Source organism: Monodelphis domestica, chromosome 5 (assembly GCF_027887165.1).
Source record: "Monodelphis domestica isolate mMonDom1 chromosome 5, mMonDom1.pri, whole genome shotgun sequence".
Taxonomy (NCBI): domain Eukaryota; kingdom Metazoa; phylum Chordata; class Mammalia; order Didelphimorphia; family Didelphidae; genus Monodelphis; species Monodelphis domestica.
The window spans coordinates 277056234-277068913 of NC_077231.1; the positions used below are offsets into that span (position 1 = coordinate 277056234).

The following is a 12680-nucleotide window of genomic DNA, read 5'->3' on the forward strand; positions in this document are numbered from 1 at the left end:
GTTGTCTGAATTATCTCCAGCTTGTGCAATGCCCCAATTCTAAGGTCTCTCAGTTAAGATTCACATCTCCTTTTGCCTGCTAAGCACAAAGTCTCAGAGCTGTCCCTCAGGAAAACTGCCCCAGGCTTGAATGGAAGTAAGGAAGTTATGTTTTATTTTCCCATGAAATCCAATGGAGAACAATTTGTCAATATTTAATACTTCAATGAATCTATAGCCTACTTGGTGAGAGGACTCTTAACTCTTGTAGATCACAACCACTCCTCATCCTGTACAAATCTTGCCTCCATGGAATACCTCCATGGTATCCTCCCAAGAGACTAGGGTCCTTTCTCTAGGTCTCTTGATATTATTTGGATCCAGTGAATCAGTTAATCTTCATCCTTTCTACAAGAGAACCCACTTCCTTTTCCAGTGGTACAGTTCTTTCAAGAAATACCTTAAGGCCTACACTGCATCATTGGTATGTGTTACAGCCTCTTGCCTCCATGAAATCTCCATTGCCCTTTGAGAGTTCTAAATTTTGGTTCCTCAAAGATGATTGTGTCCCATAGTTCACAGCCATGTAACATCAATGGTTAAAAAATTGGGTTTCTAAACAAATGATATGAACAGGGTTAGCTAGAGTCTGCAAAATCAACCTAGAGAAATTGATTTTAACCAGCTAGTTAACTGTTTTGACTTGATATATCTTTTTTTTCCCTTCTGACACGTTTCTTTGATGTGTAAATCATTATCTTCCTTTTTGTTCTTTGAAATTCCACTCTCCCTCTCCTCTTTATATAACCACAGCCATTAGTAGCTTAAACTGAAAGTCAAAGGCTCACAGACTTTATGTTCATTGAAGCCTGTACTCTAAGTGAAATAAACTGCCAATTTCTCCCATCTCATTATCATTGATTGAATGATTGGCAGTAATACCTAATTAATGGATCCTCAGACAGGTCTCAAATGTATGCATCCTCTAAAATGTTTTTGTTCTATCTCATCAAGACATAAATGGTTCAAATGTGTGGACTTGGTTTTAAGAAGTATCCCATATTTAATCTGTTGATTATTGATAATTGTTGTGAATAAATATATATAGAAGATTTATTAAAATATAACTGAATCATTTTTTTAAAACCAACACCATAATTTTTCTTTTTTAAACAAATATTTTATTTTCCCAATTACATTTAATAATTTTCAGCATGTTTTCAGAAATAATAAGATCTAAATTACCTCCTTCCCTCTCTCCCCTTCTCCCCTCCTCTCAGAAATGGAAAGCAATTTGATCTGGGTTATATATGTGTGTGTATATATATATATATATACACACATATATATATATAATCATACAAAATATACTTCCAAATTGGTCTTTGTTATAAGAGATCATTCATATAAAACCAAAACTCCAAAATGAAAACACAGATAAACTAATGTGATAAATAGTATGCTTTGAAGCTTTTATCTGTGTTCCAACTGTAGCAAGCTCTGGAGGTGGATAGCATTCTTTGTTATAAGTCCTTCAGAATTGTACTGGATCATTATAATGCTGAGAGTAGGTAAGTCTTTCACAGGTAATCATCCCACAACATTACTGTTATGATGTACAATATTCTTCTTACAGTGCAATAATATTCCATCACCATCATATACATTTGTTCAGCCATTCTCCAATTGATGGCATTCCTTCAGTTTCCAATTCTTTGCTACCACAAAAAATTTCTATAAATGTTTTTGTACCCGGAGGTAGGGCCTTTTCCCTTTGTTATGATCTCTTTGGTATACAGATTTAGTGATATTACAGGATCAAAGGGTATTCAAGATTTTATAGCCCTTTGGGTAGAGTTCCAAATTGCCCTCCAGAATGGTGGGATCAGTTTACAACTCCCCCAACAATACATTAGTATCCCAATTTTGCCACATCCCCTCCTACATTTATCACTTTCCTTTACTGTCATATTAGCTAACCTGAGAGGCAACACCATAAATTTTCAAGCAATGTAGCAAATAAAAACACTAAATGCATAGCATTTTATTATGACTGCTTGAGTAGTTATGCCATCAGCAGTTGATAGAGATTAGCTCCTTACAAACAATTCTATCATTCAAAAAAAAGTTACAGTGAAAATATTCATTTAGACTGAATGACACAAATGTTTCATAAGCTTTAACTTTATTTCCCTTTATATTTAGAATTTGAATGCACGAGTACTAAGCTTTAGAGCTGTGGCCCTATCACTCAGTTCTAGTATCCCTGTCAGAGCTATTATTCTTATAAGTTGGTCTCGCAATACAGCAGCAGTTAGCGGGGGATCTTTTTCCACTTTCCATATGTTGAGTGCTTCAAGAATTGCTTCTGGCAATTTAGTAGCAGTCCTAAAGTTGAGAAGAAAAAATAATATATTATGAACTAGCAATTATCATCACCATCTTCATCATGATTATCCTAGTTCTTCTACTATGTTGTCCCTGGGCAAGTCACTTTTTTTCTACACAAGACCTCACTTTTTACTATTACTTAAATACAGAGATCTTTGCTGAATCTTATGTGAAATCAATGGCTGCATTTTCATTAAATTCAAATAACATGAAATGAGCAGAACTAGGAGAAGCAGGAACATCAATATTGTACAACGATCAACTATGAATAATAATTATTAGCAATGCAAAGATCCAAGACAACCCCAGAAGTCTCAGGTTGAAAAAAGCTATCCATGCCATACAAGGAACTGATGGTGTAACTGATGGAGTTTTTTCCTTCTTGAGTTTTTTCTTGAATTTTCAATATATGTCCTCTTTCACAACATAATGAATATGGAAATACATATTACATGATAGCAGATGTATATCATATTACAGAATATTGCCTGCCACCTCAGGGAGGTGGGGAGAAGAAAGAGGGAGAGAATTTGTACCACAAAATGTCAGGAAACGAATATTTCAAGTTGTTCTGTATGCTGTCAGGGAAAAAATACAATAAAAAAATTCAATGCCATACTCTTTGCCCTTAACAAGAATACTCTTAAGATCAGCACTTGTTTCAGAGAAACCTTAACTAATTCATAGCAGCTGAATCTGAAAGTCTAGGGACTTCACAGATTTCTCCTAAACATTGCTCTCTTTGTCTGGAATCTGGGGAGGTGATACCTTCAGAACTCAAGGATGCATGGAGATGTATCTCAAAGACTAGCAAACAACTACCTCTGAGTTGTCCCAATACCACCACAGTCCTACTTGCTGACTCCTTGTTCTCTTTTCAGTCCATCCATTTGTGTGAGCAGAATGTTAATCAGTTTGCCTATCAGCAAGAGCCAGCTACAATTCAAGCCCCATACTAGGCCCCCAGAATAGAAATACAATGAATGAAATAGTCCCTGCTCTGAAGGAACTTACATGGGAAAACATCATATATATATATATATAGAGAGAGAGAGAGAGAGAGAGAGAGAGAGAGAGAGTATATATTAAATAAATAAATAAAGGATAAAGAAAACATATACAAAGGAGTCTGGGAGAGAAGGCACCAGAAGTTGAGGGGATCAGGAAAGGGCTCTTCCAGAAGGTGATGACTAAAGAGGGAATGCAAATCAGTGCACTCCAAAACCATGGAGATGGGAGCTAGAATGTCATTTGTCAGAAGGCCATTATGGCTGCCTTGAAGAGTGGGGAAAGGAAATATTACCCAACTGAGTTTGGAAAGAAAGAGAAAGAAAGAGAAAGAAAGAAAAGGAACATTAAGAGCCAGTTACTATCTTCCAAGTACTATGCTAAATACTTTACAAATATCTCATATAATCCTTATAATAAGCCCTATGAGGTAGAGGTTAGGATTTTAAAAGGTAGTTTGGGACCAGGTTGTGAGAGGCTTTAAAAACTAAGCAGGATTTATCTTTTATCCTAGGGGCAACAGGAAACCAAAGGAGTTGACTGAGGAGGCAAGTCCTATGGACTATTTTACATTTAAGCAATATTATTTTGGCAACGGTGTGTAAAATGAACTGGAAGAGTGAGAGACTTGAAGCAGGGAGACCAGTTAGAAGGCAGCTACAGTATATCTAGGGAAAAGGTCATGATAGACTAAATTAAAAGAGTAACTGTGTGTAGGAAGAAGGGGTCAGATATGAAATGATGTGCAGAGGTATAAGAATTAGGCAAATCATTGTATATGGGGGCTGAAGGAGATGGAGGAGTTGAGGATAAAGTCAAAATCATGAACCTGAAGCACTGACAGAATGATGATGCCTTTTGTAGAAATAGAGACATTTAGAAGCAGGGATAATTTGAGGGAAAGAATGAATTATATTCGGATTTGTTGCTTTTTGTTGTTCATTTCAATCCTATCCAACTCTTTGTGACCCCCTTTGGGGTTTTCTTGGCAAAGATACTGGAGTAGTTTGCCATTACCTTCTCCAGCTCATTTATTACAAATGAGGAAACTGAGGCAAACAGGAAAGTGACTTGCCCAGGGCCATACCACTATTAAGTCTGAAGCTATATATTTTAACTTAAGAAGATGAATTTTCTTGACTTCAGGCCCAGTGCCATTTACTTGCCCTGAGATATTTCTAGGATTGCCATATTGAAACAGTAAGGGACTAGAAGTCCATATTTTGCCAATATGAGTACCATTGCCTCTCTCTAGATACCAGGATTAAATCTATATCCCTGAATATAGGTTAAGAAGCTACAGCACTAAATCAAAACAACCCTGAGGTATCACCTCACACCTAGCAGATTGGCTAATATGACAGCAAAGGAAGGTAATGAATGCTGGAGGGGATGTGGCAATGTAGGGACATTAATTCATTGCTGGTGGAGTTGTGAACTGGTCCAACCATTCTGGAGGGCAATTTGGAACTATGACCAAAGGGCGATAAAAGACTGTCTGCCCTTTGATCCAGCCATAGCACTGCTGGGTTTGTACCCCAAAGAGATAATAAGGAAAAAGACTTGTACAAGAATATTCATAGCTGTGCTCTTTGTGGTGGCCGAAAATTGGAAAATGAGAGGATGCCCTTCAATTGGAGAATGGCTGAACAAATTGTGGTACATGTTGGTGATGGAATGCTATTGTGCTAAAAGGAATAATGAACTGGAGGAATTCCATGTGAATTGGAACGACTTCCAGGAATTGATGCAGAGTGAGAGGAGCAGAACCAGGAGACATTGTACACAGAGACTGATACACTGTGGTACAATTGAATGTAAAGGACTTCTCCATTAGTGGCAATGCAGTAATCCTGAACAACTTGGAGGAATCTAAGAGAAAGAACACTATCCACATTCCGAGGGAAAACTGTGGGAGTAGAAACATGGAAGAAAAACAACTGCTTGAATACATGGGTCGAGGGGGATACAGTTGGGGATGTAGACTCTAAATGAATATCCTAGTATAAACACCAACAACATGGAAACAGGTTCTGATCAAGGATACATGTAAAACCCAGTGGAATTGCACATTGGCTGCGGGAAGGATGGGGGGGAAGGGGAGGGAGGGAAATAATCTGATTCTTGTAGCCAAAGAATAATGTTCTAAATTGACTAAATAAATTAATTCAAAAACTGTAAAAAAAAAAAAAAGAAGCGACAGCACTGATTTTCCCAAATAGCCGTATTTGCTCTTCTGACAGCTGAACTGAACTCCACTGTGCTAACATAAATGGAGTTTTGCTTTAACATTTTAAGTTATCAAACATCTGGTACAATAAGATATATCATATGCTAGTGAAAATGTCTCCATATTGGAATATCACTTTACTTTAATACTGTATCAATATTAATACCCAGCTTTTGTAATAATTAAATTGATGAATTCTCCTTCTGTTCATACTTCAACAATAAAGGATAAATTTTAATTTACTAAAGTCATTCTTAGGGCAGAGATATTTCTCCCTTGAAAGTTTTGAGTCAGCTTGGCACCCTGGCAAGCAAGATTTGTAAAATGCAGACACTGATTTGGAATGTGAAATATTAATGTTAAATACCTACAACTAACCTACAAACTGTTAGGTAAATAAAAAACAATTAGTTTTTTGCCTATGTATAAACAGAAGATAACTCATCAATTTATAAATTATTTTTACTTTATTTTTGTGGTACACATGCCTAGCCTATGTTTCATATGCATATATCCTTGAAAAGATGACATTTATATAGGATTATAAAGTTTGCTAAGTGCTTTGCATTAATTATCTTATTTGTATACATGGACACATTGAAATGAGAACTAAAAATCTTATTATGTATAAGTACTTCTTCAGTAGAACTTCAATCACTGGCTTTTTCAGTTGTAGCTTTTCACAGAAAAATTCAAAGTCTCCTTTATTTAGATTTTGGGAAATCATCTTGAAGATCTTCAGCAAAATTTTCTCTGAAAAAAAAAACAAGGAAAATTTTAAGGTTCCTTAATTTAACAAGGATCTTGCATTTTAAATAACTTCATATATTTATATGTGTATATCATATATATACACATATATATGTAACCAAGGAATATTTCTCTATTTTATTTTGTTAACATACATATCTCTGATGTTCACAACAATCCAAACAAAAACAAAACCATCAATTGATAGCTTCTCCCATCCTGTGACCCTGTTTAATTTCTCTTGGCAAGAAGATCATCATATAATTTTAGAATTAAAAGATACCTCAGAGACCATATAATAAAAGCCCCTCATTTTCTAGCTAAAGAACCTGAAAGAAAAAGAGGTTATATAGCTAGTCAAATTCACGTAGAGTTTATGCTGAGCCAGGATACTGATTCTCAAGTCTAGTGATTTCTCTACTGATGTTTACAACAGAACTGTTTTCTCTGTCCCAGGTGATCTCTGATTGGCTCACAGTAATCCTTAACAAATTTGAAAGTTATTCCTTTCTACTTGATTTTTCCAATTTCTTCATTTTGTTGAGTCACCTTTGATAAGTTAATCTTTAGCAAGAACTCGGTTTAAAAAACTTCTCTGAAGTGGATGGTGAATATAAATGCAATTTGTTTCAAGGACTTTTATTTTCTTTTATTTTTTCCCCAATGGGAGGCTGAGGAGAGTGAGAGGGGATAGAGATGGGATGGGGAGGGGGGAGGGAAGAAAAAATAAAAAGAAATGGAAGAGGGCCTTTGAGGAAACATTTTAAAATAAAGGGAAAGGAACAAAGGAAAAACTAGAAAGAAGCACAGACAAGCTGGACAGCTTTGAAAGCAACATATTGTGCTTCTTATATACCTAAAAAGAAAAGCAAACTGTACAAAATAAAGGTCTGCAGTTTATATATATAGTCCTCTTTTTTCTATTTCACTATGTATATGGAAATGCCCATTTTATTTGGTATACAGTAGGTTCAGAATAAAAATATTTTTTAAAAAAATAACTGTTTTATGAGTCTACAAAAACCTCTAATACTGGTTGGCAAATGTCATTTCTTTATTATCAGAGGAAGGTAACACTAGTCAGTACAATGCCTAGCTACTCTGACTTCTAAGTTGTTCTTGAAGGTGCAGCAAACTATATTAGGGATCAGAAGATAAAGAGTGCTTGTTCTGGCTACTTTGAATTTCCAATGTGTTTTGCTTGATTATTTGTGAATTAGAAATCCTTTGAGGTATTTTATATTTTCTACAGGGTACTAACCCTAAATTCATGTTGATTTCTATCGTAGATATGTGCATTATTACCTAGAAATCTTACACAAGATCTGAGAACCTTCTTAGCTACAAATTATGAAAGCTACTCACAAGCTAGATTCAATCTGTAAGCAAGCCATAGGCAGAGATTTTCCTATAGCAAATTCTGGTTTGGGCCACAATGAGCCTAAGAAATAGGACTTCTGGAGTCAACCCCAAAGATCGGGAGTTGGACTATGGGGTACATCTATAATCTGAAAGGATGGGACCAGATCTTGTTTGAGGATTTTTTAATGCCATAATTTTTTATGATTCTCAGGCCTCTTCAAGAGCTTTCATAGCTATGATTTCCACCAGAGTATTATTTCTGTAACAATTCTCCCTCTCCCCCATTCTCCTCCTTTCATGACTCAGTAAAGTTCCTTGTTCCACAGCAGTTATGCTTGTTGAAAACCTTTTTAGGAGACTTTACAACTCTGATCGGCACAATATTCAATCTTGACTCCAGCAAACTGATTAGAGAAACATTACTTCTCAGGAGAGAATGGTAGACTTAAGGGACAAAATGAGGCATACACTCACACATGGTCAGTCCATCGTGTTATTTTGCTTAATCATGCTGTTAGGTGATGAATTTGGATAAAAGGAAGACTCATGGTCATGAATTCAAATCCCTTCACTTAAACCCTTGTTCACCGCAGTTCCTCATCCACAAAATGAGCTGGAGAAGGAAATGGCAAACCTTTCCAGTAGCTTTGTTGCAAAGAAACCCCAAATAGGGACAGGAAGAGTCAGGCATGACTGAAACAACTAAACCTCTGGTCCAAAGGGGAGGAGTGTTGTGTATGTGTGTTGTGAGTGCGTATGAGTTGGGGTGATGTAAAAAAAGTCAACCAAATATATCTTTTTAAAAAGCTTTGTGTGAAAGGCAGTAAGGATAGAGAGTAGGCAGAGGGCATCAGACTCAACAGAATCTGTAACCAGAAGGATGTTACTTGTGGGTAGTGCTAGTCTATTTCATAGAATTGTTGGGCAAAAACAGCTCAGATCCTAATCCTTCTACTGCTCTGTGGGTCCAGCCTCCTACTTGTCCTGACGGGTACACAGGACTTACTACACTTTGTGGAAGTGGTTGAACTGAGCCTGACCACTGTGAGTGCAAGTGAACCCGAGAATGTGACAATGGGGTCCTTGAATGGAAGAGAATATTATTTAAAAAAATTAAAGGAAATTTTATTGATATTCTTTTTTTTACATGACTGTCACTTCCCGATGACTGATGTCCAACACAACTCCCAATAGAACTTTTCTTTGTAACAAAGTAGTAAAGGAAAAACCTCAACACACTGTCCATGTCTGAAAAGAAATGCCTAATTCCACAGCTGCGGTCTACCACTTCTCTGACAAGAGGCAAGGTGCTTGGGAAAGAATCGTTCTTACTTCCACTTTTGTACTCACGACAGATCTTATATTAGACCAGAATCAGTAGTATTTTGCTTTAAACCCAGAAAAGACAAGACAGGTATGCCTTTATTTTTGTTTACTTGTTTAGTTTTATAACCCTTACCTTCTGTCTTGGGTCTCTTCTGTTTAGGGCAGAAGGGCAAAGTCTAGGTAAATAGGGTTAAGTGACTTGCCCAGGACCACATAGCTGGGAGTGTCTGAAGCCAGATTTGAACCCAAGTCCTCTCAACTTCAGCCTGGCTTTCTATCCACTGTGCCACCAAGCTGCCCCTGTTTTTGTCACTTAGTCAAATAGGCAGCAAGCATTCATTAAGCATCCATTATGTGCCAGAAACTGTGCCAGGCACTGGAGATTACAAATAAAATAGTCCCTGCCTTCAAGGAATTTATATTCTGTTGAGATGAATATGTATATATGTTCACAGATAAGTATGCACAAAACATATACAAATCAATACATAATATTGGGGGAAAGGGAGATTCTAACAAATAAGAAAACCAGGAATGACCTCTCAAAAGAGGTGCCACATCTAACAATAGTTACCTTTGTTATTTACAAATACTATATCCATTCATTTAATTAATTAATAAGTATTGCATAAGTGTAACTTGGCACTGGACTAGGCACTAAGGATGCAAAAAGAAAGAGTCCAAAGGCAGTCAATGGATAGAGAGCCAGGCCTGGAGATGAGAGGTCCTGGGTTCAAATCTGACTTCAGAACTATCCCTAGCTGTGTGACACTGGGCAAGACCCGTCACCCCAACTGTATAGCCCTTACCACTCTTCTGCCTTGTAACCGGTACTTAGAATTGATTCTAAGATAGAAGGTAAGGATTTTCTAAAAATAAAAATAATTTTAAGTAGAAATAGTCCTCACCCTCAAGTAGTTTATACTGTACAGTGGTGGAGGGGTTGGAAGAGCACCATATACACAGATAAAATACGGATACTATATGTGCAAAGTCATTTGATTATCTTACAAAGTACTCTGGTATCACCTACCATCTCGGTCATCCGCCTTCTCTAGATAATGTCCAATAACATTTAAATCTTTCCCTCTACAGACTTCAGGTGGAGGTCTAATCAAAGGGTTCCCATCAAAATTTATTTCCTTCAGTGAAGGGAGGCTACTGAGATTAGTAGGCAATGTTGTCAGACGATTTTCTGGTGGGGAAACATTAGTTAGTCAAATTGTACCTGCAATGAAAGAAACTTACGGAGACATTCAGTGAAAAGTTATTAAGTGTACGGCTTAAGATAATCTATGCCCTGTGGTCACGTCACCAGCCCCTTTACAACTCATTGGTCTTTTTTCATTTCTTAAGTGTGTCAGTTGCCAAAAGGGCAAAGGAAAGCTCTACCTAAGGAACGCCATATTTCTATGGCTCCCTTTTTTTTCCTAGGAAAAAAAATGCATTTATTAAGTACCTACTATATACAAGGCACTGAGCTAGCTGCAGAGGATACATAAAAGAAGCCATCTCTGCTCTCAAAGAGTTGTACATTCTCCTGAAGTATATGAACAGATGCAGAGATAAGTGTATTACAGTTTCAGGAGTGATGAGGGCAAAGGAGAGATGTAGAGTACATTAGAAAAATTGAAGGAGGGAGATTTGCGCTATGCCTTGAAGAAAGAGAAACACCTGAAAAGTGGAGAGGAGGGGAGATAATAATAATAAAAACAACAGCTAAAACTTTATATAGCACTTTAGGCAGTTAGTTAGTGTAGTGGACTAGAATCAGGAAGACGTCTTCCTGAGTTTAAATCTAGCTTCAGACACTTACTGTGTGTCCCTAGGCAAGTCACTTAACTGGATTTGTCTTAGTTTTCTCATCTATAAAAAAAGCTGGAGAAGATAATGCCAAAGTACCCCAGTATCTTTGCCAAGAAAACAGCAAATAGGGTCATGAAAAGTTAGACATGACTGAAATGATTGAACAACAACACGTTAAGATCTTAAAGTGCTTTAATATACACATTATTCTCATCTGATCCTCACAACAATCTTTCAAGGGAGGGATTTCTATTTACCCCAGATAGATGATAACTGCCCCTTCCCCTTCAAGAGATTCAGGAAGGCTGAAATGATGTGTCCTAGGGCTTACAAGTAGGAAATGGCTGTGACAGAATTTAAGTCAGATCCTCTGAGAAGTATGTGAAGACTTAAAAGTTTGGGTGGCCAGACTCTGTAGAGTGGAATTACAAAATCAAGAGAGAATAACCATATATCCCAAATACATGATTCATTGCTGTTTGGTTGCTTAATGAACATTTCATGGAATCACACATTTTTAGATAAAGAAGCCTCTAACAGCACATTATTCCAACTCACTAGTGAGAGGCGTCCCCAACCATCATCACTCAGTCTCTGCTTGAATGCTTGTAGGGCAAGGACCCCTCCTCTTTCTGGAGGCAGCCTATTCCACTTTTGAATAGCTCCAATAGTTATACTTTTTTCCTGACATTCAGCCTAACTTTGCCCTTCTGCAACTTTCACTCACTGCTCCTGGTTCTGCTCAAGGGAGCCAAAGACAACAAGGGTCATCTTTGGTTCATATCCAAGCCCTTAAAGTCTTCTCTGGACTAAATATCTCCATTTCCATCAAATGATTTTTATATGAGAAGGGCTCAAGGCACACACAGTGGCCATTCTAGTTGCCCTCTGGACATTCTACATTCTAGTTGCATTCTGGGCATTCATTCCTAAATGATGACACTCAGAATTTAACCCAATATTCCAGAAGACTGAGTAGAGAAACACTATTAGACTTGCCTTCCTGTAAAGTGTATTATCACTTGTGCACTCTATGATTGCTACCATTACACATTGATAATTCATATGGAAATTGTAATCTCCTTAAGACTCTCTTTTTTTTTTCAGCCGGACAAACTTGGCCTCCCTCAATTTGTTCTTGTGAAGTTGATTTTTTGAACCCAAGCATAAGATTTTACATTGATCCTATTGAATTTCCTTTTATAAAACTCAGTCCCATGTTCTAATCTGGCAAGATCCTTTTTTTCTGGGTTATACATGTATGATCGCACACAGCATATTTCCATATCATTCCCTGTTGTAAGAGAATACTCATAAAACCAAAGCCCCAAATAAAATAGTGAAAAATGTATCTGTGTTCCCACTCCATCTTTGTCCTAAGTCCCTCAGAATTGTACTGCTGAGAGTAGCTAAATCTAGCACAGTTGATCATTCCACAATATTGCTGTTGCTGTGTACACTGTTTTCCTGGTTCTGCTTATTTTGTTCTGAATCCGTTCACGTAGGTCTTTCCAGCTCTTTCTGAAATCATCCTGTTCCTCATTTCTTATAGTACAATGGTATTCCATCACTAACATCTGCCACAATTTGTTCAGCCATTCCCTCATGGCTGGATATACCCTCAGTTTCCAATTGTTTGCCACCACAAAAAGTATTTTTGCACAAATCCTTTCCCCTTTGGCAAGATCATTTTGTATCCCTATTCTTGTCATCCAGTGAGTAACTCTCTTTCCCAGCTTTGTATCATCTGCCATCTGTACTTCTGGCCAAGTCAGGATAAAAAGGTTACAACCACAGCATAAGGACAAACACTGATTCTTGGACACAC

At 37.2% G+C, this 12680-nt stretch overlaps 1 protein-coding gene across 3 annotated transcripts in view; it reads right to left on the minus strand.

Annotated features, from left to right (window-relative positions):
* The window catches only part of LOC100028071 (lanosterol 14-alpha demethylase), a 50363-nt gene that overhangs the window by 17215 nt on the left and 20468 nt on the right, over nucleotides 1-12680 (minus strand). For 2 of the 3 annotated variants that reach the window (XM_056800196.1, XM_056800195.1), the window contains exons 3-5: nucleotides 10080-10241; nucleotides 6244-6361; nucleotides 1138-2367 (exon numbers count right to left, since the gene is read on the minus strand). In XM_056800196.1, coding sequence (XP_056656174.1) covers nucleotides 2181-2367; nucleotides 6244-6361; nucleotides 10080-10241 — 467 coding nt within the window. In that variant the 3' untranslated portion in view covers nucleotides 1138-2180. Of the gene's footprint in view, nucleotides 1-1137; nucleotides 2368-6243; nucleotides 6362-10079; nucleotides 10242-12680 lie in introns of those variants that run through there. The other variant, XM_007505011.3, reaches the window with a different exon arrangement.